This window comes from Elephantulus edwardii, unplaced genomic scaffold, assembly GCF_000299155.1.
Source record: "Elephantulus edwardii isolate Elephantulus edwardi_28Jun2011 unplaced genomic scaffold, EleEdw1.0 scaffold00167, whole genome shotgun sequence".
Lineage (NCBI taxonomy): Eukaryota > Metazoa > Chordata > Mammalia > Macroscelidea > Macroscelididae > Elephantulus > Elephantulus edwardii.
In genome coordinates this window covers 1,735,113-1,761,877 of record NW_006399917.1, presented here as the reverse complement: position 1 = coordinate 1,761,877, position 26,765 = coordinate 1,735,113, and the positions used below count along the sequence as shown (strand labels likewise).

Genomic DNA, 26,765 nt, shown 5'->3' with positions numbered 1-26,765 from the left:
CTGGATCATTTAATATTCTGCCTACAGCATCCTTGATTATAGCAACTCTAGGTTTGAATTTGTTCTTCAGTTCCTTGAGCTTAAGAAATGCTGAGTGAGTTCAGCCCTTTTGATTTTCTGACTCTAACTCCTTACACATTTCAAAGGTAAACAACCCAATCAGAAAATAGGCACAGGATATGAATAAACACTTCACCAAACAAGACATTCAGGTGGCAAGCAAACACATGAAGAAATGTTCAAAATCTCTTCTGGTCAGAGAGATGTAAATCAAAATAGTTATGAGATATCATTTCACCCCAACAACAATAGCAAAATTCAACAGGTCAGCAAACAACAAATGCTGGTGAGGTTGTGAAAAGATTGGAACTCTGTATTCACTGCTAGTCACTTCAGTGGTGTGAACTCACCAGGAACTCCTCTGCCTAGAAGACCCTATGATACAGTCCTGCTGTCCCCTATAAGGCTACCATAACTCAGAACTAACTTCCTCGCTGGTGCATAACAACAACAAAATGATAGGTCTTTCTTACCTTCCCCCTTCCCATGGCCTTTGTCCTTGTGTTTTTATGTGTGGTTGCCACAAAAACGGGAGAATTTGGAACCAGAAAATTGGAGAATTGGGATATAGTAAATGCTTTTGCTTACTTCAACCCATGCCACCACCCAGTAGTTTGGGCTCTAAATACACAGGGTGGTGTGTGTTAGGATATGCCTTTATTGCTGCTGTAAACTATAAAATCAGTGAGATATGGTTGTTGGGAATCCCCCCCCCTTTTCATTGTTTCAAACCAATGAGTGCTTTTTCCTTTCAGGGTTGAACTAAATCGCTGACCTTGTGCCTAATCTGTTTTTCCACAGGCTGTTGAGGCCCCTCAGCATGGAGGGGGATGGGCAGGCTGGGGTTCCTGGGGCAAATCTCTGCTCTCATCAGCATCTGCCACAGTAGGTAAGCAGTATTTGTTGCATTTAAATGGGTGAAATCCTGAATCCTAATAGGATATGACATTCCTAATAATGTGATATGGCCGATAAAGTTGAACATTAGCCTGTGAAGTAATAAGGGCAAACTTTTTATTTAATGCAAAGTATTTATCATCATCCTGATAAATTCTGTGCTCTAAAAAAATCAATTCAACTTTCACAAACATTTGAAGCATTTGAAAACACCATGACTCGGTCAGGCACATTTGAAACCGACCGCCTTCCTCTTCAGCACTTTAAGGAGATCCTTGGCAGCACATTTGCTCAATGCAATAGACACCGTTTGATTTCCTGACTCCTGCTCCGTGGATGATGATTGAGGATCCAAAGGAAATATAATCTTTAATAATGCCGGTCTTTTCTCCATTTATCCTAATGCTGTCTATTGGTCAAATTGTGAGGGCTTTTGTTAAGGCATTCTGAAGCTTCATCTGACATACTTTGGACATGTTGCAAGGAGGGACCAGTTCCTGGAGAGGAACATCATGCTTGGGAGGGTGGAGGGGACAGCGCAGGAGAGGAAGGCCCTCTATGAGATGGATTGATTCAGTGACTGGGGTAATGGGGGTAGGTGTGCCGGACACAGTGAGATTGACAGGACAGAGCAGGGTTCAGAGCTTTTGTACATAGGGTTGCTATGAATCACAGGCAACTCAACAGCACATAACAACAACAAGGTGTAACCTATAGTGAAGTCTACAGTCTTTGATCTTCAGTAATACTTCAAGTCCTGTTTACTTCCTGCAAACAAGGTTGTATCATCTGCATATTGAAAAATCATCTTGGTTGGTAATGAATTTGGTCTTCCAGCAGATTCTATTGTAGGCAGGACATTCACTTTCTTATTAAACTCCTAATTCTACATTCATTTCACAGTAAACACAGAACTCATTTGCCCTGTGGTAGAAGCTCCAGGTGCTCTTATCCCCTTTTATCTCACCTGTTACATGGAAGCTTCTCATTCAGCGCTTGTAAGTGCTCTTGTCACTTGAGCTTCTCTCCCCCTAGTGGGTGGGGGTTGCTGTTGGTTCCTGTCAGTGAGCAGCTACTCCTTCTCATTTGACTTTGGGCCTTGTTGGACCATCACAGAATTTTCCATCGACTGACTGACATCTTGGCTGGCAAATTTACCACCTGTACCTCATCAGGAGTCTTCTTGTAATCCGACCTTTGCACAAAGGCAGCCCAGTTTTAGACCTGGTTTCAGTGCACTGGCTGCGCTCCAAGGCTTCATTCCTTGGTTCAAGTCTAACCAGTGAATGATGCTGACTCTGCCACTTAAAAATCAAATGTGTTTTCAGGGGCACATCCACTCTAAACTGGTCTGGCTTGATCTGAATTCAGCATACTAATCTGTAGTCTGTGTTTCTCTTTGGTGTTGTTACTGAACTTTCCCCATGTCTGAAGCACTGTAAAGATTATAAACATTGTGCCTTGTTACTTTGGCAACTGCTGTTAAAATTGGCCAATGGTAGCCAACTCTATGGAGCAATTGATCAAGAAGAACCTAGAAGGGGTCCTGCCCATAAACCAATATGATCATGCCAATAACTTTTATCTCCTAATTATGATCGGTGAAGGTGTGGTTTCTTCGATTGCGTATTTGTGCATTGCCCTTAAAATGTCAGAACCTATAACTATCAAATCAACTCTGATTATTGATGCCTCTGAATTTCAATCTTGATGAAAAGTATTAAATATCTCATGGTATGCTAAAAGAACAAACAAGTCTGTCTTGGAGAAAGTGCAACCAGAGTGCTTGTTAGAGGTGAGGATGGTGAAACTTCATTGCACATACTTTGGGCATGTTGTCAGGAGGGGCTAGTTTTTGGGAAAAGACTTGCTAGGAGAGATCGAGGGTCAGTAAAAGAGAGGAAGACCCTCTCTAGTTGAGGGTCTGGTTTGACACCATGACTACAACAATGGGCTCGAGCATGGTGCGGATTGTGAGGATGGTACAGGACAGGGCAAGGTTAAGATTTGTTGTTCAGAGGACGCTGTGAGTTGTAGTCAGCCGATGGCATTCTGGGCTCCACAGTGTTTTCAATGGCTTATTTTGCAGAGTAGGTCATTGGACCCGTCTTCTGAGATGCATCTGTGGAGTCAAGCTTGCAGCCTTTCAATTTGCTGTCAAACACATTAACTGAGCACCCAGGAACTACTTCCACAACAAATTGCTGTAAACCACATATATCTTTTCTCTCCATTTCTTGGGGTAAAGAGATCAGGCTTAGCTCCATCATCTGTTCAGTGGCTGTTCAGGTGAAAATGAAGACTGAGACTCAAGGTCACCTTCCCGAGTCATTTGGGCCCACACACAGCTCTTTGCAGTTGCAGGTATGATGTGCCTCTTTTTTTTTTTCATTTTATTATTAATTTTAATGAACGTTTTGGAAGGAGGAGTGGCATCCACTTTCATAATAGCTTGCCTCTGGAAACTCTATGAACTGGAGAAAGGACAAAAGTTATATAGGTGTCCAGGACTTTCATCCATAGGGTCGCTATGAGTCACCTACAACTCCACAGCACTTAACAAAAACAACAACAATGAACGTTTACAGAGACTTTGGATTTTCATTCATTCATTGTTGCATTTTTCTCCCTGCCCCCCCCACCACCACCCAGTTTGCTCTTCTCTTTGAAAAATAAAAGAAAAATTCTTCCATTGTTATATGATCTCTGCCCCCCTGCCGCTCCCCCCAAAGTCCACTCCACTTATGCAGCCTTCATTCTGGACTCCTGTCGTGACAATAATAATAGATGTGCCTCTTTTGGGGCTGGTTGTCAGCTGGAGTCACTCTCCACACCTAGAGACCACGCTCTAGTCCTAGCCATTTGCCCCTCGAACAAGCAGCCATCAGCTGTTAGTGAGCAGTCACTATCAGCACGTGTCTCTGAAGACTAAGGTGAGTCTGATACAAGCCATGGTCTTTGCAATCACTTGTTATTTATCAGAGAGTTGGGCAATGACTAAGGAGGATAGAAGGAGTATTGATGCCTTTGAGCTGTGGTGCTGGACAAGACTATTGAGGGTACCATGGACTGCTAGGAAAACAAACAGATTTGTCCTGGAAAGGGTTAAACCGGGCGGTTCCTTGGAGGCAAGGATTCTGAGGCTCCGTCTAACATACTTTGGACATGTTGTGAGGAGAGACCGGTCCTTGGAGAAGGACATCATGCTTGGGAGGGTGGAGGGACAGCGCAGGAGGAGAAGGCCCTCTATGAGATGGATTGATTCAGTGACTGGGGTAATCAGGATGAGTGTGTCAGAGACAGTACAATTGGCACAGGACAGAGCAGAGTTTAGCAACTCGATGGCACATAACAACAACAACCACCACCTGCACTTTGGCTGGGTCAATTCTTGGAACCTGAATTTAGTGGAGGGAGCTCTGTTCCACATGTATTTATTGGGGACCCAGGAAAAAGGAGCAACAGCTGCCTCCTCTCAGAATATTCTCTCTATTGTGAAAGCAGAAGTGTGGGAGAAAAGACCTCATATAACAGACTTCATAGATAAACATTGTGTTGTTGCTGTTATGTGCCATCAAGTTGCTGGTGACTCATAGTGACCCTATGTACAACATCTCTGAAGCCTACCCTGTCCTAGCAAATCTCACAAATGCCAACACACCAACCCCCATAGCCCCATTTACTGTATCAATCCATCTCATCCAGGGTCTTCCTCTCCTGCACTTTCCCTCTACCCTTCCGAATATGATGTTCTTCTCTAAGGATCGGTCCCTCCTGGCCACATGCCCAAAGTATGTGAGACAGAGCTTCAAAATCCTAGCCTCCAAGGAGAAACTTGATTTTACTCTCTCCAAAGAGAGACCTATTTGTTTTCTTGGCAGTCTATGCTATGTTCAAGACCCTTCTCCAGCACTACAACTCAAAGGCATCAATTCTTCTTCTGTCATCCTTAATCACTGTCCACCTCTCTGATGCATAGTAAGTAATTGTGAAGACCATGGTGTGGATCAGGTGTACCTTAGTCTCTAAACTGACATTGTTGCTTCTCAGTACTTTGGAAAGGTCCCTGACTGCAGATTTACCTAATGCAATTTGTCTTTCGATTTCCTGGCTGCTGGTGCCAAGGGATAAGCATTGTGGTGATAATCCCACAGAGCCGAGCCCCCTGGCTAAACCAAAAGTCAAGGAATGGAGGAGAAAACACCCCCAATGTGGGAGTAACTGCAAAATTACAAGGCAAAAAGCCAAGCTATAGCAAGGAATGAAGAGTTGGAACCAATAATTTAATTTCCCACATGAAATGAAATGGGGAACATCCAAGATTAGCAAGACATTTGAAGTCTATTTTTGAAAGGATATATATTATCCCAGGAAAGTCTTCCACATATAATGGTCGTTATGTTGTTATTATCGTTGACCTAATCTGGGGATAGTGATCCATTAGAGAGAAGAGAGGTAGTGTAGGTGCAGCTTCCATTATGGAGAGGCATCACATCAACCCTTAAGATTTTGAAGCATTCACAGTTGATTATCATGGGGCAAAGAAACTTATCAGGAAGCATGGCACTCACAGCAGTAGACAAGTCCTTGAAGGTTTATAAATTGCCTGTGGGAAGTAAAGAAAATAACCACACGTACAATTGCAATTGATTTGCTTTCAGAAAGCTCACGTTACCCCCCAGGTAATTCCAACTGCAGATAAGAGTGCAAAGCACAGAGGCCTTAACAGAACACAGAGCCATGAACCCTAAAAATAGACTTCTTAAGCTATTGAGAAAGTGCAGTTAGGATGGTTAGAACTACTTAAGATAGGCGGGAGAGTAAATGGAGAAGAGCAGAGTTAGGCAGGTGGTATCCTCTTAGGAAAAGCACTGTAGTAAGAGTCTTAAGTCCTGAAACCCAGTCCTGCCTCTACTACTAGGTCGTGATGACATGAGACTATATGTGTATTTGTTTCCTACAATTGCTGTAACAAATTATCACAAACTTGTGTGTCTTTAAAACAGAACCTTCTTTTCTCAGAATCTGGAGACCAGAAGTCTGAAATCACAATGTCAGCTTGTCCTTCTGAAGAGTCCAAGGAGGAGTCCTTCCTTGCCCCTTCCAGTGTCTCAGGACTCCCAGCTAGTTCTGGTCTTCCTTGACCTTTAAGTACATCCTTCCAGTTTCAGCCTCCATCTTCACGTGGCCTTTGTGTCTATGTCTGTCCTCTTTTATGAAGATACCAGTTACTGTATTTAGACGCTAGACTCCAGTGTGACCTCATCTTAATTGCAGTTGCAGAAGACTTATTTCCACATAAAGCCAAATCCTGAGGTTCTAGACAGACATGAATTGAGGAGGGACTTTCAATCCCAAAATGATGGAGACTTGACACACTTCCTGATGAGGCTCAGAGACTACAGCTTTCAGTATGGATTACATCTCACCATAAAACTCCAAGTCATTGCCATTAAACTTAGATGCAGAGCTGACCACCTCCACCCCTAGATCGGGTTTTCTGAGGCTGTAAATCACAGAGGAGATTTCCCATCTTCCTCCTGCAGAGCGACTAATAGATCTGAACTATCAGAGAGGCGCCACCTTTAGGGTAGCAATACAATTTACTATGGGCTATGCCACCAGAGCTCCCTATGTCAATATAAAAGAATCAGAAATCACCACAACTGGACCAGAAGGCAACACCATGATAAATGGAGAAAGGACTGAAGATGTCACAGAATTTTATTGAACCAACAGTCAACACCTATGGAAGTGGCAATCAAGAAGTTAGATAATTTCTTTCACTGGGAAATCTGCAGAAAAGGATAAAGTGCCTTAAAGTGCCAAAGAGCAAGATGTCATATTATGATGATGATGATGATGATGATGATGATGATGATGAGTGTGTGTGTACCATCAAATCGGATCTGACTGGTACAGGAGGAGATTGTCCTTCCTCCGGCAGAGCATCTGATGGATTTGACCCACGCACCTCTGAGATTGCAGTGCAGCTTCCTGCCTTTAGACCACCAGAGCTCCCTTGTCATTTTATTTTTTAAATTTTATTTTATATTGATTCATGTACAAAGTTCATAAAGTGAATATACATTGTTTTTCACACCAGACCTTTCCCCTTTCCTTTACCAGTCTCTCCTTCCACCCATCAAATTGTGTGACCCTATGATTAAGCGCCCCCCATCCCCCGATCCTCATACTTGTTCTACAATAATGGTCTTATACAGTATTCGTCTTTATGAGACTGAGTTAGTTCACTCAGCATAATGCTCTCCAGTCACAAGATGTCACTTTGAGGATTAAGTGCACCTGACCCACGTCATGGCATCTTTTGCCATCAGCTGCGCATGTAGAAGTTGGTCAGTAAACAAGGAAGGCTGAAGATGAATTGATGCTTTGAACTGTGGTATTGGTGAAGAATATTGGATGTGCTGTGGAACTACTGAAATAACAAACAAATCTGCCTTTGAAGCAGTGCAGCCAATCAGATGACAAAGATGGCAAGACTTTGTTTCACGTGCTTTGCACTTGTTATCAGGAGGGGTTGGTCCTTAAGGAAAATGTCCTATCTAATAAAGCACACAATTAGCATAAGAGAAGAAGTCTCTCTATGAGATGGCTTGGCACAGTGGCTGCAACCATGCACCCAGCAGAGCAGTAGTTAGGAGATTGGCACTGAATCAGCCAGGGTTTGGGCTGTTGTACCTGGGGTTACTATGAGCCAGGCTTGCTATGACTTAATTATTGTTGTTCTGTATCGTCTAGTTGGGACCAACCCATAGCTGACCCTCTGGTGGGTTTTCAGAGGAGATGGCCCATCCTTCTCCCATGGAACAGCTGGTGGGCTCAAACTGTGTGCCTTTGGGATTGCAGTACAGCTCCTTACCACTAGGCCACAATTGCCAATGTCCTATGACTCAGTGGCACCATTAAACCTAACAATGTAGTCATTAAATTTCTACGCAATAGACTTAACGTCTCAGATGGTTTTTTTTTATTGGAAAAAGTGTGTTAGAAGTTGATAAACCTCAAAAGTTCTTTCTTGTTATTCAAATATGTTGAGCCCAAGTTCAATATGGATAAAAAAGGAACGCTATTTATAGTAAGTGGGAAAATACAGAAAATTGACTCTCCTTTTGATACTCCACATTTTTACATTTTGTCCTCGTCAACTTTAGCTCTAAAATCAAAGAGAAATAAGAAAAGGCAACTTGTTTCATCTTCCTCTAATTGTGGCTGAATTGGTTCTTACTCATAGCTGACCCTCCAGCAGGTTGCTAAGGCTGTAAATTGCACAGGAGGAGACTGCCCATCTTTCTCCCACGGAGCAGCTGATGGATTCCAGCCATGAGTTGCTCACCTTTGGGCTAGCAGCACGGCTGTCTTAGAGACTGCCCCAGCCAAGTTCCCTTTTCAGTGCTTAGGTGGAGTCAAAGGTTCCTCAGCAAAAGGTGATTTCTGGAAAGGTCAGAAACTCTTGCATTGGTTTCATCCACAGCCACACTCTCATCACATCCTGAGAAATCTTGATCACTTGCCACCCATGCCCTTGGGCAAGTTCATAAAAATTGTTCTTACCTTAGGCCAAGGCAGAAAACAGACAGGAAAGGGAAAATTTTCAAAACATTATATATATATACACACACACACACACACACACACATTGTTGTGGGCCATTGAGTCAGAACTAACTCATACCTGACCCTCCAGCAGGTTTCAGAAGCAGAAAATCACACAGGAGGAGACTGCCCACCCTTCTCCCACAGAGCAGCTGGTGGATTCGAACCGAGTACTTTTGGAATTGCAGCGCAACTTCTTAGATAGAGTTGTTGATTTTTAAAAAATAATGAAATGAGAATAGAATATGATTTCCTGCAAGCATCTTATAAACCTGAAACATTCCTAGAATATATTATTAAGCTGAGAATGATAGACAGGTAATAAAAATGAGTCAGTGCTGAAACCTAGACAGGTATATTGAAGTCTAAAGTCAATTTTTCTATGTGTCAGAGAGCTGGGCAATGACTAGGGATGACAGAAAGAGAATTGATGCCTTTGAGCTGTGGTGCCTGGAGAAGAGTCTTGAACATGCCATGGACTGACAAGAAAACAAATCGGTCTGAATATACCATGGGCTGCTAAGAGAACGAAGCAATTTGTCCCAGAGAGGGTGAAACCAAGCAAGGATTCTGAAGTTTTCTCTGACATACTTTGGACATGTTGTAAGGCGGGACCGGCCCTTGGAGAGGGACATCATGCTTCGGAGGGTGGAGGGACAGTGCAAGAGAGGATGGCCTTTGATGAGATGGATTGATTCAGGGATTGGGATAATGGGAGTAGTTGTGTCAGAGACAATAAGGTTAGCATAGGAGAGAGCAGGGTTCAGTGCTGTTGTACACAGGGTCACTATGAGTCACAAGCGACTCGACAGCACATAACAACAACAAGGTAAAATAAAGAAAAAGGTCTAGATAAAATAAAAAACTCAAACTCATTGTCATTCAGTTGGAGTGGACTCATAACTGACACTCCATCGAGTTTCTGGGAATCTGTAAATCACACAGGAGGAGAGTGCCTGTCTTTCTCTCAAGGAGCCACTGGTGGGTGCAATCCCCCAGAGAGGTTCTGCCTTTGTGTTAGCAGTGCACCCCCCTGTGGACCACCCCACCAGAGCTCCCTCCCTAGGTAGAAAAGAACACTTTGTTTTTCCTAACTACGACCAAAGATCTGAATGTGTGTTTGTAATTTCGTTTTGACAGTTGTATCAAGTATCTGATGTGTGTATTTCCTCCTTCAGGACTGCCATAATGCCTCCTTCCCCATTATTTCCAAGGCTTCTCTTCCTTCCCCACATTTTAATGAAATCATTCTACCAGCACTGTCAGAAGTAATGACTGTGTTTATTACAGAGAATGTCAACCTTGTCAAAACTGGCACTGCCGTGAGAGTTCTTCACCATTAAATCGCTATCAATATTGCATGGGTTTCTTTTCGAAGGTGACATCACTGCTGACGAAGTGCACATTCTCAAGGATCAGCAATAACAGAACATGATGGGACAAATGTGACGACTTTGCCCACGGTCTTTACAATCTTTGACTAAGGCCCTGGAGTTGGGAAATTTCTGTTTGACTGTTAAACTGACATGATCAGTTGAGTTCTTCTTCTGGTCAACTTTGAACTAAGGTGCTGATAGAGAGAATACCCCTCACTGTGGGGAACAAGAACTGTTCCACAAGAAGGTTGAATCTTCTCTTTCTGATGCTCTGAGGGTGATTATCTTCGGACAGAAGTAGCACCAGCCATGTGTTTTTCTAAATAACTCCTCCTCACAATGTTTTTTACCTTGAGCTCATTGATTAGAAAAGTCCAAGATACAGTCATCATTTTAAAATTGTTATATTTCTCTAAGATTCACCTAAAGAGAGCATAAATTGGTGCATCTTCAGAAAAGCATGTAGCATTATCTATCAAAATTGTCTACCACTAATCTCAGTTTTTTGTACTATGATGGTTTGTGTGTGGCTGTGATGCCCGAAGCTAGGCCACTGGTATTTCAATTACCCGCAGTGTCATTTCCTGGTGGGCAGCTTTCGGCAGAGTTTCCAAACTAAGACTAGGAAGAAAGGCCTGGCAATATGTTTCCAAAAATTGTTGTTGTTGTTATGTGCTGTTGAGTCACCTGTGACTCATAGCAACCCTATGTACAACAGCCCTACACCCTGCTGTATCCTGTGTCAAGCTTATTGTCTCTGATATACTTACCCCCTTTACCGCAGTCACTGAATCAATCCATCTCATCAAGGATCTTCCTCTCTTGCACTGTCCCACCACCCTGCCAAGCATGATGTCCCTCTCCAAGGGCTAGTCCCTCCTTGCAACTTGTTCAAAGTATGTCAGATCAAGCTTCAGAATCCTTACCTCCAAGGAGCAGCCCGGCTTCACCCTCTCTAGCGCAAACCTATTTGTTCTCCTAGCCATCCATGGTGTATTCAATACTCTTCTCCAGCACCATAGCTCAAAGGCATCAATTCTCCTTCTTTCATCCCTATTCATTGTCCAGCTTTCTGATGCATAGCAAGTAATTGCAAAGATCATGGCCTGAATCAGGCGTACCTTAGTCTTCAGGCTGACATTGTTGCTCTTCAGTACTTTGGCGAGGTCTCTGACAGCAGACTTTTCCAATGCAGTTAGTCTTCTAATTTCCTGGCTGCTGGTATAAGCAAACTAAAGCTGTTAACAAACTCAGTTTCTTCACCATCTATCATGGTGCTGCCAATAGGCCCAGTGGTGAGAATCTTTGTTTTATTGATATTGAGCTTCAATCCATATTTAAGGCTGCAGTCTTTGACCTTCTGTAGGAAGTACTTCAGGTCTTCCTCAGTTTCAGCAAATAGAGTTATGCCATCTGCATAATGCAGATTTTTGATGAGTCTTCCTCCAATTCTGAAGCCACATTTCTCCTTATAGAGCCCAGCCTCCCAAATAATCTGTTCTTCATATAGATTGAAAAGGTATGGAGGTAGGACACATCCCTTCCCTGGCATCCACCCTTCCCAATTTTTGAACCATAAAGTGTTTCCTTGCTCTATTCTGACAACTGGCTCCTGGTCCAAGTATAGGTTTTGCATAAGCACTATCAAGTGTTCTGGGATTCCCATTCTCCAAAACCTAGCCAATGGATAGCCCATGAATCACATCAGAATATTGTCTGATAGACTGCTAGGAAATGAACCCCATAGAGTGGAAGGCTCTCAAAATGACACAATGACAATGAATTTGAGCATACAGTGATCATGAGGATAGCATAAGACTGGCCACTGTTTCCTTCTGTTAAACACGGGGAAGCTATGGTTGGAGTCAACAGCAGCTAGAAGCAACAACAAACACATGTTTAAATACATAAATCTTCTAACCCAGCAGTTTCTTTTGAACCTTTGCAAAAAATTCATTAAAATACATGTATAAATATATCCAGTATATAATTTACTCAGTAAATCTACCAGGCACAAACATGTTTAGGCACTTAAGATACAACAGTGAGCAAAGAAGTAAAAGCCCCAGCCCTGTCAGAGCTATATGGTAGTGGAAGAAGGACCAAAACACCCAAATTGAATTGCTTTTGATATGTAGCGACCCTCTCTCTGTCTGGTTTGTGAGGCTGTAGGTTTTTACAGGAGGAGACTGCTCATCTTTCTCCTATTTGGCAGATAAAGCTTTTGAGCTGCTAGCCTTTTGATTGTTGTTGTTGATTGCCTTCGAGTCGCTCATGACTCATAGCGACCCTGTGAACTAAAGGCCTGAAGCCCCTCTACAACTATCAATATTTATCAAAGTTCACAGAGTTTCTAGAGGCATGATTAGCAGTCCAATATGTAATGGAAAGAGTCAGATAATGATTGTTGTTATGTATAATAACAACACTATTCTTTTTTTTTCTATAATTATATTTTATTAATTTTCATAAACATTTACAGAGATTTTGGGCTTCCACTCATTCATTGTTGCACTATTCTCTCTACCCTCCTCCCAGTTTGTTCTTGTCCAAATGCCACAGTGCTTGTCAAAGCCAGTTCTGATTAATCTTCTTTGTCAGTGTATCCTTTGCCATTCCCTATCACTCCTCCCTGAGAGAGACTTCACCCTGAGTCATAAGGAAAAGGGGATGGCGTATTCTCTTAGCTACTTCCTGCTGAAAAGGGACGCTGTGGGTTTCAGGGTGAAGATCTTCTCTCACTACTCTAAAGGGCCCCTTTGGCAGTAGGAAACACATAGACTATTATGGAGATTGATTTTGGAATTCAGATGCACTCTTATTGATTGTGCTTGGCTGTACATGTACATATCCTTCAAGATGTATCATGGGGGTGTTGCAACCTAGAAGACACAAATTTGACTAACAAGTTCTAAGTACATGAGTCCAAAAATTATGGAAAAGTAAAAGAAAAGATTCTTTCATTGTTTTACAAACCCTCCCCCAGGTCCCCTCCACCATGCAGCCCTCGCTCTAGTCTCCTGTGATGACAGAAATACCCAGTTACATCTCTCTTTTAGACGGTTCTCTCCCTCCTCTGTTTCAGTGCAGTATACATTATTGAACCCATCTTACTCAGTCTCTCCCCAACCCCAAGGACAGTCCCATTCTACAACAGTGGCATCATGTAATATTTGTCCTTTTGTGACTGGGATATTTCACTCAGCATAATGTTCTCCAGAGTCAACCATTTTGAATAATATTGCATGAGTTCCTTGTTTTTTAATGCAGCATAGTATTCCATTGTGCGAATATACCACAGCTTCTCTAGCCATTCGTTTGTTGATGGGCACTTAGGTTGTTTCCAACTCCTTGCTATTGTGAACAAAGCTGCAATAAACATGGGTGTGCATATATCTGCTTGGATGTCAGCTATGGTCTCTTCAGGGTATATTCCCAGTAGTGGAATTGCTGGGTCAAATGGTATGTCTATTTGCAACTTTTTGAGAAAGCGCCATACTGCTTTCCACAGGGGTTGCACCATTTTACACTCCCACCAACAGTGAATCAGGGTTCCAGTTTCTCCACAACCTCGCCAGCATTTGTTGCTTGCTGTTCTGTTAAATTTTGCTATTTTGACTGGGGTGAAATGATATCTCATAGTTGTTTTAATTTGCATCTCTCTTAGGGCTAGGGATTTTGAGCATTTCTTCATGTGTTTGTTAGCCATCTGAATGTCGTCTTCGGTGAAGTGCCTGTTCATATCCTGTGCCCATTTTTCTATTGGATTATTTACCTTTATCTTGTTGTGGTGCTCAAGTATTTAATAAATTCTGGATATAAGTCCCTTATCTGATATGTTATTACCGAATACTTTTTCCCAGTCAGTGGCTCCCTTTTTACCCTACTGGAGAAGTTTTTGGATGTGCATAGGGATTTGAGTCTTAGAAGGTCCCATTCATCTATGTTATCTTCTCCTGGTTGTAGCTTTTCCAGGATACTGGGAAGACTGTTTATGTTGTGGATTAGGACTTCTAGTGTTGTTCCTAGCTTTTCTGTAATGAATTTTATAGTCCTTGGTTTTAGTCCTAGGTCCATGATCCACCTCGAGTTGGTTTTTGTGTATGGAGTGAGGTGTGGGTCTTGCTTGAGTCTTTTGCAGATATTTTTCCAATTTTGCCAACAAACACTATTCTTATTATTGTGTAATGGTACAGTCCATAGTCTTTGCCATTACTTGCTATGCATCAGAAAGTTGGACAATTACTAGGGATGATAGAAGAAGTGAGGCCTTTGAGCTGTGGTACTGGAGAAGAGTGTGGAATATACCATGAATTGCTAGGAGAACAAAGAGGGTTAAGTTGGGCTGTTCTTTGGAGGCAAGGATTCTGAAGCTTTGTCTTACATACTTTGGACATGTTGCTAAGGCGGGATCAGTCCTTGGAGAGGGGACATCATGCTGGGGAGGTTGGTGGGACAGCACAGGAGAGGAAGGCCGTCGATGAGATGGATTGATTTAGTGACTGTAGTAATGGAGGTAGGTTGTGTTGGAGACAGTGAGATTGGCACAGGATAGAGCAGGGTGTAGGGCTGTTGTACACAGGGTTGCTGTGACTTGCCGGCAGCTCAGTGGCACATAACAACAACAACAATGATAATGTAGGTATTGTGTGTCATCGAGTTGGAATTGACCCCTAGCTCACCCTTGAACAGGTTTTTAGAGGCAGCAACATTAAGAAAACAGAGTTCCTCACTACAAGACCAATAGTTAGCATTATTATAGATGGAGAGGACTGATGCTGTTAATGATTTCATCTTGCTTAGATCACAATCCACACCCTTGGTACCAGCAGTCAGGAAATCAGGAGACGAATTTCATTGGGCAAATCCACTGCCAAGGGCCTCTGCAGAATGCTGAGGAGCAATAATATAAGTTTCAAGACTATGGTGTGCCTGATTCAGGACATCGTCTTCTCGATCCCCTGCTATGTGTCAGAGAACTGGACAATGAATAAGGATGACAGGAGAAGAATGAAGGCCTTTTTGAGTTGTGGGGCTGGAGAAGAGTCCTGCATACCCCATGCACTGCCAAAAGAAGAAAACAGGTATGTCTGGGCAGAAGTGCAGCCAGAGTGCTCCTTGGCAGCAAAGTCAGCAAAAATGTCATCTTTCATAACATGTAGCTAGGAGACATCAGCGAAGGAGGGGAGATAAATTGATATGGTAAGTTCAGCAATGGGTTCTAGTGTGTCAGAGATGAAGAGGATGGCACGGCATAGGCAGGGTGCAGGTCCAGCTGTTCATAGGGTCACTATGAGTCGTACTCAACTCAATGGCATCTAACAACAACAACAACAACATGCTTTGTAAAGAGTGGAGTGGGCTGAAGGGAGTGGAGGTTAAGGTTTTAAAGATGATGTTGATGATAGACCTTAGTGAAAAGTTGGTATTAGAGAGAAACTTAAGGGAGGTAAGAGGGTTCAACAGGAAAGTATGAAAATCTTAAAATGACAAAAGTACCTGTCTCAGAAAACAGTTCAAATATAGCATAATCCCCACAGTAGAATGCTGGACAGCCATTAAAAAGAGGGAAGTCAATCAGGGTCCTAGTCTTAGACAAAGGCAGAAATTTTTGAGCTGGAGTATTACCAGGCTGTGTTCTCAGGAATGAACCTGCAAGAGAGTGAAATACGTGGGCAGAGGGAGAAGGTGACCTGTGATGTGGCTGCAGCAGTGGTCCCAGCCAATGGGGCAGAGACCTTAGGGCTGGTATGACTCTTCTTTGTGCTCCCCGCACCCCAGTGTACCAGGCCAGCTCATATAGTCTTATTTGGGGGCTGAGGGCAAAGCCCAGAGTGGTTTCAAAAAGAAAAATGAAGCTAGAAATCTAAATTAGCACCACACAGTGTTTTGGGCTCTCAGCCTGCATAACACAGGGTGATCTGAAAACATCAAGATCATCAAGACATCAGGTTCATCAAAACATCAGGCTCATCAAGGCGCAGCAGGGAGGGCTAAGGTCAGAGCAGAGTTTCACTGTGGAGGTGACCTTCACCCCCCTTTGATGATGTGCTGTAAGTCAAACCTCACGTTAGCACAAAACATTTTTAAAGAAGGAACTCCCTTACAAGGATCTGAGCTCCAAAGGAAATGAATCTGGTACAAACGGCATAGAAAATGGTCAAGTGTAAGGCGGTGATTATTGGGTGAGTTCTAGGGTCACAGGGACTGAGATCAGATCTTGCCTGTGCTGTTTATTGATGTTGTGACCTTGGGCAAGACCTTGCCAGGTCTTCCTCCCATTTTCTCAGTTGTGAAATGAATATAATAATGGTCCTTTCCTCACAGGGTTTTTTTGGTAGAGTAAGTTGATTTATGTAAAATAAATTAATATACTATATGAGGCTTACAAACAGGTCAGTCCAGAAGAGGGTGAAACCAAGCTGCTCCCTGGAGGCAAGGATTTTGAAGCTCTTTCTCACATATTTTGGGCACATGGCCAGAAGGTACCAGTCCTTGGAGAAGAACATCATGCTTGGAAGGGTGGAGGGAAAATGCAGGAGAGGAAGACCTAGGATGAAATGAATTGTCTCAGTGACTCAGAGAAGTAGGATTGGGCCTGTCAGAGATGGTGAGATTGGGCCAGGATAGGGCAGGGTTCAGAGATGTTGTACTTCGGGTTGCTATGAGTCGCTGGTGACTCAATAGCATGTAACAATAAATTTTCAGTATACCCTGGCCAGGCCAAAAGTTTCGTAGGTTTCTTCTGAGAGACACATAAAACCATGGGAAGCAGAAGTTTTACTTCTCCTTTCCCGGTAGATGTAGCAGAGACTCAGAGAAGTTAAACAACTTACTGCTATCACATAGCTAATAAATGAAGGAGCCAAAATCTCACCATGAGACCCCTGACTCCTATCTTTAGGATGTTTTCATTAGAGCGTAGGTGATAAACACCAGCTAAGTGTTTAATATTTGTTTGAAAATGCTAAAATATCACAGCATCCTTATTTGACCCCTTCTTTATTTTCTTCTTCTCCCCTTCATGTTTATCTTTTTAAACAGTCAAGGGATAAAGTATGTTCCGCTCTTCTTGGTTTTATGTGCTGTTGAGTCGCCTACAACACATAGCGACCCTATGGACAACAACAGCTCTGAAGCCTGCTCTGTCTTGAGCCAGTCTCACTGATTCTGACACACTGACCCCCATCACCCCGTTTACTGTATCAATGCATCTCACCCAGTGTCTTCCTCTCCGATGCTGTCCATCTACCCTTCCAACCATGATGTCCTTTTCCAAAGACTGGTCCCTCTGGGCCACATGACCAAAGTATGTAAGACTGAGCTTCAAAATCCTGGCCTCCAGAGGAAAACTTGGTTTCACCTTCTCCAAGACAGACCTATTTTCTTTGTGTTCCTTGGTATGTTCAAGAATCTTCTCTATCACCATAATTTGAAGGTATCAATTCTTCTTTCATCTTTAGTCATTGTCCAGCTCTCTGATGCATAACAAGTAATTGCAAATACCATGACCGAGATTAGGCACACCTTAGTCTCTAAACTGACATTGTTGCTTTTCAGTACTCTGGAGAGGTCCCTGACCACAGATTTTCCCAGTGCAATTCATCTTTTAATTTCCTGACTGCTAGTGGGAACCAAAAAATTCTGGGGAGTTTTATTCCTGTGAGGATACTTAGAGCTCATGGTAGCTTGTCAGGGAACTAGCCCCTGATGTTATTCGCATTGGTTGTTTTTCTCTGTTGCTACAGTGCTCATAAATACTAAAGATGTTATTCGTGGAACCTAATCAATATAATCAGGAATAAATTGCTACCAGTCAAAAAAGTGACTCCATAGTACAAATTCCTCATTTTGAGCACTAGATGTCACACTAAGTAAAGTTTTAGATGATCCTTCTCAAAGTAGGCTGTGTGCTGTGTGTAATCTAAAGTTCTGCTGGAAGGAAAAAAAGAAAATTATAGCTTTATATCCAAATAGAGTGCAGTAAAGACACCTTCACTAATGAACTTTCAAGAGGATTTTTCAGAGAAAAAAAATCAGAAACTGCAGTTGAAATAGCAGCTTATTATATTATCTATTGCACAGCTCCATCCTAAACCCGGTCAACAATTTGCATGCATTTAAAAATGACATTTCTTTCTAGAAACAAAACAATTTTTTCTAGAGGCAGCTTATGTAGACATACACATGGTGGTTTTTGTTCTGAGATGGTGAGAGGCTGTTCTTCCCTGAGAGAAGACAAATGCAGCCCTGATCTCAAGGAATGGCCGGGAGATAGTGACAGACAATAGGGCCGTGAAACCATGTCGTGGCCTTCAGGAAGGGTAGGGAGCCCTTGATGAAGAGATGAGGAGCTTTGCCTTTCTCTCTGGCTCGAGCCAAGAAGGTGGAGCAGCTGATGCCTCCCAACCTTTTCAAGCTTATTTATTCCTTGATTTTAGACTTCAAGAGTTCTAGAGGAGAGTCGTGGCTGAGACTAGAGGCTGAGATCTGGGGACACCTTATTTCCTTTAGGAAAATATATGTGTTTAAAAATGATGGCAAGTCATGAAGACTCGGTATGTAAATAAGTCAGATGACTATATCCTACAACTTTAATGTGTTCATGGAAATGCTTTAAGTTTTCCTTGAATGTTTGGAATTCATCAGAAGCTGGATGGCTTGAGTTCATCATTTTCACAGCTGCACTGCATCTTAATTCTTTTCTTAATGACTCTGCACTGAGTTCAGTTGCTTTTATGCATCTGTAAGTTGGGCAGTGAATGAAGATGACTGTGGTGTCAGCAAAGAATACTGAATACTTGATGGATTGCCAGGAGAACAAGTCTGTATGAGAGGAGGTGCAACCAAGGTTCTCTTTAGAGGCAAAAATGGCGAAATCCAGCTGGCATACTTTGGGCATGTTGTGAGGAGGGGCTAGTCCTTGGAAAGGACATACTGGGAATGGGGAGAGGAAGGTCCTCAACAGGATGGATTGACACAGTGACAGTGGATTCAACAATAGATTCACGGGCATTGGGAGATCAGGAGGACAGTGCAGAGAAGAGCAAAGCTCTGATCTGTTACTCATAGAGTATGAGGCATAGTCGACTTGACCACACATGGCAACTACAGCAGCAACAGAATGAAGGTGACTGTGTGGAATGATCTACACGTAACTTCAGCTGTCTGCCTTAGAAATGTTCTTGTTGTATACAGTCGAGTTGTAACTGACCAATAGCTGACCCTCTGGCAGTTTTTCAGAGACAGTTAATCACGTGAGGAGCTTATCCATCCTTTTCCATGGAATGGAAGCAGCAATGGAGCAACAATGGATTCGAACAGCATGCCTTCAGGGTTGAGCACAGTTTCTTATCACCCAGCCACCAGAGATCCCTCTATCTTAGAAATAATGTTTCTTAAGTTTGAGAATTTCCTATGTAGTGCATGTTGTTGTTGTTGTTGTTAAGTGCCGTTGAGTCGCAAGCGACTCATAGCAACCCTACAAAGGAGAGTCCTCGACGCTTGGGTGCCTTTCATCCTCTCTCTAGGTTCACAGGGTTTCCGGAGGCAAGCTATTATGGACGCAGATGCCACTCCTCCTTCTACATGTAGTGCATAATGACAAAAAAAAATTTCCTTGGTATATAACGATCCTGAATCTGTTTGGAGCACTTAATGCAGAAGCACTAAAGACTAGCCTTCAACAGGAATTACACCTCAACATCAAGAAAACAAAAATCCTCCCCACTAGACTAACAGGCAGCATCATTAAAAAGATTGAAGTTGTCAACAATTTCATTTTACTTGGATCCACAGTCAACACTCAGGTAACAATAATCAAATAAAAAGATAGGCTGCATTGAGAACATCTTCTGTCAGGGACCTCTCCAGAGTGAGAAAGAGCAGGGATGTCAGTTTAAAGACTGAGGTGTGCCATGGCCTTTTCAGCTACTTCCAATGTATCTGAAAATGGACAATGAATAAAGATTACAGAAGAATCTATGCCTTTGAATTGTGGTGTTGGAGAAGAGTACTGACTTTCTCATGGGCTGCCAAAACACCTAATCTGTCTTGGAGGAAATGCAACCATAGAAATGCTCCTAAGAAAGGCAGGGATGGAGAAACTCCATTTCACATGCTTTCAGCATGTCATCAGGGAGAGCCAGGCTTTGGAAAAGGACATCAGGCTGGAAAAGGTGGACAGTCCACAAAAGAGAAGATGATCCTCAGCGAGATGAATTGACACAGTGACGAACAATGTATCTGAGCATATCAGATCTGGAGGGTGGCGCAGGATAGGGCTTGGCTCTGACCTGTTGTTCAGAGGGTCTCAGTAAGTCATAGGTGACTTTGTGGCACCTAGCAATAACAATAGCATGTCTATTTGAGGGAGCCTTTGTGGTAGCCCATGGGGAATTGTGCTGCCAACCAAAAGGCCCAGCCTCTGTGGTGGTTTGAATCCCCCAGCCCTTCTGAGGGGAAAAGATGGATTATCTCTCCTTCTGTGTGATTTACAGTCTCAGAAAGCTGCTGGAGTGTCATCTGTGAGTTGAACCAAAGTCAATGACAATGAAAGACAGAGTTAGAGGAGAGAGATATAGAGATGCGTTTGGCAAATATAAGTACCCTGTTTATATTAATAATCATAAATAGTGATTTGAATCAAAGGAAATTCTGACTCATTGGACTCCCATGCTTTTCAGAATAGCACCACATCCCATAGGCTTCGCAATGACTGTGATCTTTCAGAGTGCTGATGGCCAAATGCATCATGTATCAGGTGGCTAACCGATAAGTTGTCAGTTTAAATCCACCAGTTGCTTCTCAGAAAAAGACAGTCTTCTCCAAAAAAAGATTTACCACATTGGAAATCTGACAGCAGGTAGCTATAGAACCAGCTCAGTGGCAGTGGGTTTGGGTTCATCATTTGAAAGTACATCACCCACCCTTTTTTTGAAAGTGTTTTATATACTTTAGGAATGTTGTCCGGAGGAGCCAGGCCTTGGGAAAAGACATTATGTTTGGAAAAGGTCTCTGCCATTCCAAAATGGATTGACACTTGAGAATACTAGAGACAGTGAGAATAACATAGGGCAAGGTACATTGGGTCACTAAGAGTGATAGTCAACGCACTGACACCTATCAACAATAACTCATTGGAAATTGTTAGAACTACTAAGCTTCGAATGAGTAGGTGAGCCCTTAATTGTTTGTACCATCTCAGGTCTGTACAACAAAATACTGGCAAAATACTGTTATTTGTGTGTGATTAATCCATGTCTTTTGCTTATTCAGAAAGTGGGCAAGCAGTAACCGCAGCAGCACCTTCTAAGACAAGGTTGTTCTATTTAGCACTAAGACTCTGGGAATTGGGACTTTTTTTCCTCATACATTAATATTGCTGCTGCTTTGTGTTCAAACAACCTAAGGCCTCCCAGGTCTCAAGAAAAATCTCTCCTTTCCTCCTTGCAAGCGAAGAGGATGAGTCCCATGAGGAGTTCTCCTTCAAGAACTCAAACAACAATTTAGGGCCGTCAGTTGACTGTTAATTCCTTCATTCAGTTTGGAAACAAAAAAGCTCTATCTTCTTATGAAGACCTGTCAAGGGGAAAAAACCTCGTAGAATAAAATGCTGACCAGACTGTTTGCCTTTAAAGCCAGGGTTTGGTTTTCCTCAGTTGTGGTTGTTGTTGTTATGTGCCGTGGAGTCACCTGAGACTCATAACAATCCTATGTACAACAGCCCTAAACCCTGTTCTTTCCCTTGCCAATCTTATTGTCTACAACATGCCTATCCCCATTACCCCAGTGATGGAGTCAATTCATCTCATCGAGGGTCTTCCTCTACTGTACTGTCCCTCTCCCCTCCCAAGCATGACGTCCCTCTCTAAGGACTGATACTGCCTTGCAACATGTCCAAAGTATGTAAGACAAAGCTTCAGAATCCTTGTCTCCCACGAACAACCCAGCTTCACCCTCTCCAAGACGAACTTGTTTGTTTTCCTAGCAGTCCATGGTATATTCAATACTCTTCTCCAGCACCACAGCTCAAAGGCATTAATTCTCCCTCTTTCATCCCTAGTCATTGTTCAGCTCTCCGATGCATAGCAATTAATTGCAAAGACCATGGCCTGTATCAGGCACACCTTAGTCTCCGACTGAGATAGTTGCTCCTCAGTACCTTGTAGAGGTCTCTGACAGCCGACTTTCCCAGTGCAAATTGTCTTTTAATTTCCTGACTGGTACCAAGAGTTGATTGTAGAACTAAGCAAACTGAAGCTGTCAACAATCTCAGTCTCTTCATCATCCATCATGATGCTGCCAGTTGGCCCAGTGGTGAGAATCTTTTTCTTGATGTTGAGCTTCAATCAATATTGAAGGCTGCAGTCATTGACCATCCGCAGCAAGTGCTTCAGGTCCTCCTCAGTTTCAGCAAGCAGGGTTGTGTCATCTGCATAACGCAGGTTGTTGATGAGTCTTCCTCCAATCCTGATGCCACACTTCTCCTCGTAGAGTCCAGCCTCCCTGATAATCTGTTCTGCATATAGATTGAAAAGATATGGAGATAGGAAGCATCCCTGACACACACCTGATCAGTCATGATGTTACCTGTTGACCCAGTGGTGAGGATTTTTCCCCCCTTGATGTTGAGATGTATTCCATATTGAAGGCTGTAATCTTTGATCTTCTTCAGCAAGACCTCACTTACAGTAATAATAATTGAGTGCCTATAATATGCTAGGCCTAGAAATAATTTTTAAAAAATATCAGTTTATACTTAGGAGCTCTAGTGGCCTAGTGTCAAGAAGCTGTGCTGCAGTCACAAAGGCACACAGTTCAAGGTCAAACAGCTGCTCCCCGGGAGAAGGATGGACAATCTTGTCCCTGCGATTAACTGCTTCTAAAAACCCACTGGAGGGACAGCTGTGGGTTGGCTCTGACTCTATGGTACACAACAACAACAACAATAGAGCTTATAGGAATAAAAAGGATGAAAGAGTGGACTGTTCACAAAGGAAATCTTGTATTTGAAATCCCAACTTGCTAGCTGGACCTTGTGAGAATAAAATAGAATAATAAGCATCTGTGAACACTAACTCTGGTGTTGTTGTGTGTAATCAAGTCAGAATTGACTCATAGTTGACCCTCCAGCAGGTTTTCAGAGGTAGTTAATCACACAGGAGGAGTTTGTCCATCTTTCTCCCACAGAGCAGCTGGTGGCTTTGAACCACATGCCTTTGGGATTACAATGCAACTCCTTACTATTACGCCACCAGAGCTCCCTGGTGGCATAGTGGGTTACGTATTGGGCTGTTAAGTAAAATATCAGCAGTTCAAATCCACCAGCCATTCAAAAAGATGAAGTAGTATCCTCCCCTTGGAAATTCAATGACGTCTTGCTGTGAGTCAGAATTGGGTTTTGATGAAAACTTTATGCATTATTACTGCATGTATTCTTCTCAACACCAAATGTGAACTACACACCCATCAGGACACTAAGTCAGAGAGAGGTCTGTTAAGTTCCTCAAGATCACTCACCTAGACAGTGGCAAAGCTGAGCTTATATTTGTACCCACTAGGAGCAATTCCAAAGTTTATTCTGTTAAACACTACCCTTTCTACAGATAGAATGTAAGGAATGTACCTATGCAGTTGAATATATTTATGCATGACTTTAAAAAAAGTTTTAAAATATTCACTATGGAATTTACAAGCCTTGTATTTTAATATATCCATGAGCCATATTTTTATTTCCTGACAGGTCATGGGTTGACAGCAGTCAAAGAGAAAGCAGGGGCCACCCTGCGAATTCATGGTGCAAATTCGGGGTCTGATGAAGGGGTTCAAGCTGATGCTGAACCCCTGAAGGTGAATGAAACCCCTCAAGGTAAGGTATCCTTTGAAAGGTTTCTGGGATTTGAGATTTAGTACCTCACATGCGGACTTCGAAAGTCTCCAAGTTCAGATCAGCATTATTCCTATCTCAAAGGATTTTTTTTTTCTTTTTCTCTCTTTAGTAACAGATGTTGCCACAGACCAGAGCCCTACAGCCAGCACCCCCACATCTCCATCGTCAGGGTCTCGGGGTGTGCTGTCAGCCATCACCAATGCGGTTCAAAACACAGTATGTCCCCGCTGCTTTGCGCTTCTCCTCATCTCCCTGGGCCTTCATTTGATGTTGCTATTTACCAGTGACCTAGTTAGAACAGAGAAAGGAGGGCCTGGCGCGTAACTTTGGATTATGGCTGTATTCGACTACAGAATGGATATAACCTTGGAACCAAAATAATAAGGGCAAAATGAAACACTTCTTTTTTTTTTTTTTTAAAGTTGAAAAGAAAGTGGCTGCTTAAAAGGAACGTTTCCAGTCTGATTTAACAGCATCCTTTTCAACAAATACAAGGACAACCTGGGGTTGGAGGAGAGAGGGCTCTTTTTTAGAGCTGAGACAGCACAGTTCATTTAAAATGATTGGTGTTTCCTATTCTCAATTTGAAAAATATTTAGCACCATTCAAAGGCAAAACACCATTAAGGGGTTGGGAACAACATCGTAGAAATGTTTCTGAAGTCCCTCTCACACCCAGTCCATAGCTCCCAATTCCCACTCTCCCCTTTTGCCCCCACAAGCTTAACTTTATCCTCCAGGGTCACTGCCTTATCTCTTAAAGGAAACTTATTATCAGCAACAACAATGATAAAACCCAGCAGTTGATTCCACTTGTAGCCGGTTAGCCCTGTGCATTACAGGTTGACATGCCCCACAGGGTTTTCATGCCTGTAATCTTTTTTTTTTAAATTCTTCACTTGGAATAATATATTGTACACACTTTGTAGAAAATAGTTTAAGAATTCTATACTGCAGCAATATGAAACAACTTGTCTTTATAAATGATAATTTTACTTGTATAACTGAGCTACAGATTTATCTAAATTTTCTATAATTTGCTGCTATCGATTTCTCAAATCATATATACAATCTTTACAAAAGCAGATTGCCAGGCCTTTTTCAGCAGTATTTCTGGGGTGGGTTTGAACTCCCAACCATTAGGTTAGTCAACAACTCAACTCATTGCCATGGAGTTGGAATCAACTCATAATTGTCCCTCCAGCAGGTTTTCAGAGGCTGTAAACCACACAAGAGGAGATTGTTCTTTTCTTCTCCTACAGAGCAGCTAGTAAGGAGAAAATTGAGGTGAGGCAGCTGGTCTCTGGGGTCAAAATGAATAGCGAATTTTCTTCTACACAGAACCAACTAGCTCTAGTGATGTTGCTGGCAGGTATTGTGCTGTTCGCTCAAAGGCGGAAGGATCACTGTGAAGCAGAACAGACCAAGTGGCAGTGAATTGTTTCAAGCTTTTCTAGAGATATGGCTATGTCTCATTAATTCGTTCATTTTAAAGAAGAAGAAAGATTGGTTAGTCCTTATTGTATACCAGAAACTATGCTGTTTCTGGGCACATAAATGTCAACGAGGTGATGCAACACCAGGAAGACAGAGACAGCTCAACGGGCAAACAGTGTAGCCTGGAACAAACAGAAGCTGTGGACATACTTGTGTCTGGGCATCTCACCCAGACTTTGGGGAGCAGAGCATGTCAGAAATTATTTTTGCTCCTCCCTTGACTACTTGAAGGCACTCTGGTAGTAGAGTAGGTCAAGTATTGAGCTCCAAACCAAAAGGTCAGCAGTTCAAAACCAATAGCTAAAGGGAGCTCTCGTGGCCTTGTGCCGAGAAGCTGGGCTGCAATCCTGAAGGCATGCAGATCAAGACCGCCAACTGCTCCATGGGAGAAGGGTGGGGAATCTCCTCCCATGCCATTAACTGCCTCTGAAAACCCGCCAGAGAGCCAGCTGTGGGTCGGATCTGACGCTATGAAACGTAACAACGAAACCAATAGCTACTCCAAAGGAGAAAAAGACAGGGCAGTTTACCTCCATAAGTATTTACAGCCTCAGAGACCTGGTAGAGGGTCAATTTAAGTCAGAAGGCCTTGCCACTTGAGGACCTCCAGACCAGGGAGGGCTGCTGTTGTTAGTTGCTGTGGGCTAGACTCCAACTCTAGAAACACTGTACACAATAGATAGAAAACTTGTCCAATCTGGCACCACCCTCACAACCTCTGCTGTGGCCAAGTCCATGGTTGAAGTCTCCATGTCAGTCCATCTCATGGAAGGTCTTCCTCTCCTTCACTGAGAATGTCCTTCTCCAAGGACTCACCCTTCCTGATAACGTGCCCGTAGTGACATGACGTCTCAATCTTTGCTGCTAAGGAGCATTCTGTCTACAACTCTTCCAAGACAGATTTTTTTTGTTCCCTTGGAAGTTCATAATATATTCGATATTCTTTGCCAACATTATAATTCGAAGGTGTCAGTTCATCTTTGGTTTTTCTTATCCATTGTCCAGTACACATTGCCTTTGTTGTTGTTAGTTGCCATTGAATCAAGTACAACTCATAACAACCTTATGAACAACAGATCTACAGCCTGTCCTATCTGGCACCATCCTCATACTTTCCTGACACACTAGAGCCTATTGCAGCAGTCACTATGTCAGTTCACCTGGTTGAGGGTCTTTCTCTCCTTCACTGACCCTTGCTTTTCTGATCATCATGTCCCTCTCCAAGGAGCAGCCCCTCCTAGCAATATCCCTGAAGCATATGAAGTGAAGCCTCATCATCCCTGCCTCCAAAAAGCACTCTGGCTGCACCCTCTCCAAGACATGCTTGTTTGTTCTTTTGGCAGTCTGTGGGATGCTCAGTACTCTTCTCCAATACCACAGCTCAAAGGCATCAGTTCTTCTGTCATCCTTATTCATTGTCTAGTTCTCA

At 42.8% G+C, this 26,765-nt stretch overlaps 1 protein-coding gene across 1 annotated transcript in view; it reads left to right on the top strand.

The window, feature by feature from the left end:
- The window catches only part of FAM114A1 (family with sequence similarity 114, member A1), a 100,949-nt gene that overhangs the window by 17,782 nt on the left and 56,402 nt on the right, over positions 1 to 26,765 (top strand). Inside the window, exons 2-4 of the mRNA XM_006895407.1 lie at positions 862 to 949; positions 23,694 to 23,819; positions 23,950 to 24,056. Of these exons, the coding sequence (XP_006895469.1) occupies positions 862 to 949; positions 23,694 to 23,819; positions 23,950 to 24,056 (321 nt within the window). The remainder of the gene's footprint in view (positions 1 to 861; positions 950 to 23,693; positions 23,820 to 23,949; positions 24,057 to 26,765) is intronic.